This window comes from Varroa jacobsoni, unplaced genomic scaffold, assembly GCF_002532875.2.
Source record: "Varroa jacobsoni isolate VJ856 unplaced genomic scaffold, vjacob_1.0 scaffold_839, whole genome shotgun sequence".
NCBI lineage: Eukaryota > Metazoa > Arthropoda > Arachnida > Mesostigmata > Varroidae > Varroa > Varroa jacobsoni.
The window spans coordinates 167,552-170,146 of NW_019213741.1; the positions used below are offsets into that span (position 1 = coordinate 167,552).

At 43.7% G+C, this 2,595-nt stretch overlaps 1 protein-coding gene across 1 annotated transcript; it reads right to left on the minus strand.

The window, feature by feature from the left end:
* Nucleotides 1-251: 251 nt before the first annotated feature.
* On the minus strand, nucleotides 252-2,367 carry LOC111264240 (histone-lysine N-methyltransferase SMYD3). Its single transcript, XM_022839943.2, has 2 exons — nucleotides 2,044-2,367; nucleotides 252-1,642 (listed from the first exon to the last, which is right to left on the minus strand). The coding sequence occupies exons 1-2, from the start codon at nucleotides 2,365-2,367 to the stop codon at nucleotides 305-307; spliced, it is 1,662 nt and encodes a 553-aa protein (XP_022695678.1). The 3' UTR covers nucleotides 252-304.
* Between the last annotated feature and the right edge of the window lie 228 nt (nucleotides 2,368-2,595).

Below are 2,595 nucleotides of genomic sequence, written 5' to 3' on the forward strand. Positions count from 1 at the left end.
TTTAAAGAAAAAAGAAAGCAAACAAGACCGGCGAGCTTAATCGTTTTCATCAACATTTTCGTACACTAACCCGACTTTTGGTAAACTAAATTAGTTTGTAACAATTCCTGCAACAGCATATAATAATGGATAACATTAAGGACGTGTAAAGATCTACGGACCCCGCTTGTCAATGTTTGGACTATTCAGTTTCTAAATACCTGCTTTTCGTTGCGATAAACTCGTAAATCAAAAGTAAAAGGTCGCAAGGCTTGAAGCAATTTTGTTTAGTAATTGGATTTTGGGTTGGGATTTGCCTATAACATTATGGAGGCATTTTCCTAATGGAACTCATACAGTGTAGGTGATGCGGACGAGTTCGTTGCGTCACAGGCCAAGATTGACCATACGGCCGTTGATAAGCTGAAGCGTACTTCGATCTTCCGTAAGGAAGGCAAGTTTCCGCCCCTCCACCGCGAATTTTGCCCATTGCGCTGTTCTTAATTTGTTCTTCGAGCATTTTCGCGAAACGTAAAAATGGCGTCGGAAGAGACCGGTACCAGTTAGCTGAAAGGGTAGTTTCAACCTCCGGGCTCTTTTGCTCGAACTCTGTAGCGTCAATCATGATGTCAAGCGATCGCATAATACTATGGTTCATACCATGAGTGAGCTTGTATAATTCTTTGGTAAACTGACGTGTTGTTAAAAAAGTTGTATGATTTTTATGTTCAGGTTGGGTCCAGCCCAGCATAACCATTGATTCGCACATTGTGTAGAAGATGCGCTCCAAGGATAGTACAGAGATGGAACCAAGCAAGGCGCGTGTTCCATAAAATATGCTCTCTTCGTGGTGACCCAGCTCCTTGCAAGACCACTGCATTTGGCTTAATACCCAGTTCACGTAGAAATTCGTCTCGGGAAGGGCCTTCAATAAATTGAGAAACTCGTGCCCCATCGTGTACCATCTGGAATATGGATATCGATTCTGGAACGCGGCTTCAATTCGAGCTACCAGTCGCTCGTCAGCTTCAGGTACATTCGGTTGCTGATTTTGCAGCTTGCATTTCGGACACTCGCAGACGAAGTGATAATTTTTAAGTAGGCGTCGCCGGCGGGTTTTAAACGGTAAAGTGGGTGGCACATAGTGAATAGTTAAACTCAACGGATTAGTCACTTCAATTTCAGTGAGAGCCCGTAGCGTATACTTGCGTCCGTCGAACACCTGGACATAGCTGACATCCACACAGGAATGATTCATCTTCGACACTCCCAAATAGACGACGCGACCCCGAACGAACGCATGGGGTGAGTTGTGATCAACAAGAGCGTGACAGTTGATTCGGCACTTATCCATAATGGTCAAAATTTCCTCGGGTGTCGTTTGGACATGATCTTTTGTTAGAAGAAAGAGGGTATGCGATAATCCTTTCGAGTTCGTTAGCTCGTTCGGCGAAAGTTTATCTAAATGTTGCATCAAATCATCAAAGGTACGCTTATGACCAAAGTAGTCACCCACAGACAATTTTTTGGAGTCACGTTCGCGGATTGAGCGGTCCAGGGCACGAACAACTAAGCGCATCTCGCCGTCAATTGAATGACCTCCTGCGGCACGTACCGCTTGCAGCACTTTGCATTCGAGGTTATGATACAAAACATCCTTATTCTGCAAACACAGTATAAACGTAAAGATGCGCACGATCGAATCATCAATAACGTAGATTGAGGCATAACAGTTTTCAGTATACTAACCACAACTTACTACGACTAACCTGTCGATGCTTTCGAGAAATACAACCCCTTACTCTTTACTTTAGGAATTTACGTCTCGTTGAGACAGCTAGCTCTCATCTTAAAATTTTGCCCGTTTTCAAAATCGGATCACCCTCCTTGTGGATACTAAAACGCGTATGAGAATGATTGCAACGCAAAATAGGTACTGGTTAATACCAGCCAAATTATTTGAAATAAACGTGTAATGAAGAATTCTTGAATGCACGATACATTTTTAATAATGACGTACGTGCTGCATCAATATAAACCGATATCTACAAACCCACCAGGTACCTTGCACTCGATGCTGCAGTAACTGAGACTATTACACAAAGGACATCGTACGCTGGACTCTCGACGGATGCAATAGCTGCATACGGATGCTAAGTACTGCGTGTCAACGGCGCAGGCGTAGGGCTCCTCCTCGATCATGATGTCTCCGGGCTTATAAACCCGGTGTAAAGCAGGGCTACCCTCCATTACCGTAACAGTTTTTCCGACTTGATTTAGGATTTGGAAATTGACAAGGTAAGGAAGATTTAGAAGTGAGTTTCGTCGTCCAGAAAATTTAGCGAGTCCAAAATCTCTGAGAGCGTTTTTACGCACATATAAAAGCATTCAGTATGCAGATGTTTGGTGCTGAGTATTTTTACGAGTTTCCCGTTTGATCGTGCAGTTTTCTGATAACGGTAGAGCTGGTTAGCCTGAATGGGCACGGGCTTTTCAGCAGCACTCATCTTATTTTCAACAAAGCTTGGCCAATCCAGAAACCCAGCTCTGTGGCAAATGCATCCGACATTGCTGATCAATAACAGCGTATCGCAGCAGCTGGTATTGGTGTAGATT

Bases quoted from the DNA above. Each gene is read 5' to 3' on its own strand.
- LOC111264240 (XM_022839943.2), bottom strand. From the start codon at position 2,367: ATGCTTTTATATGTGCGTAAAAACGCTCTCAGAGATTTTGGACTCGCT. The intron at 1,643-2,043 runs GTACCTGGTGGG...CTGTGTTTGCAG, and splicing joins ACTGCAGCATCGAGTGCAAG to AATAAGGATGTTTTGTATCA.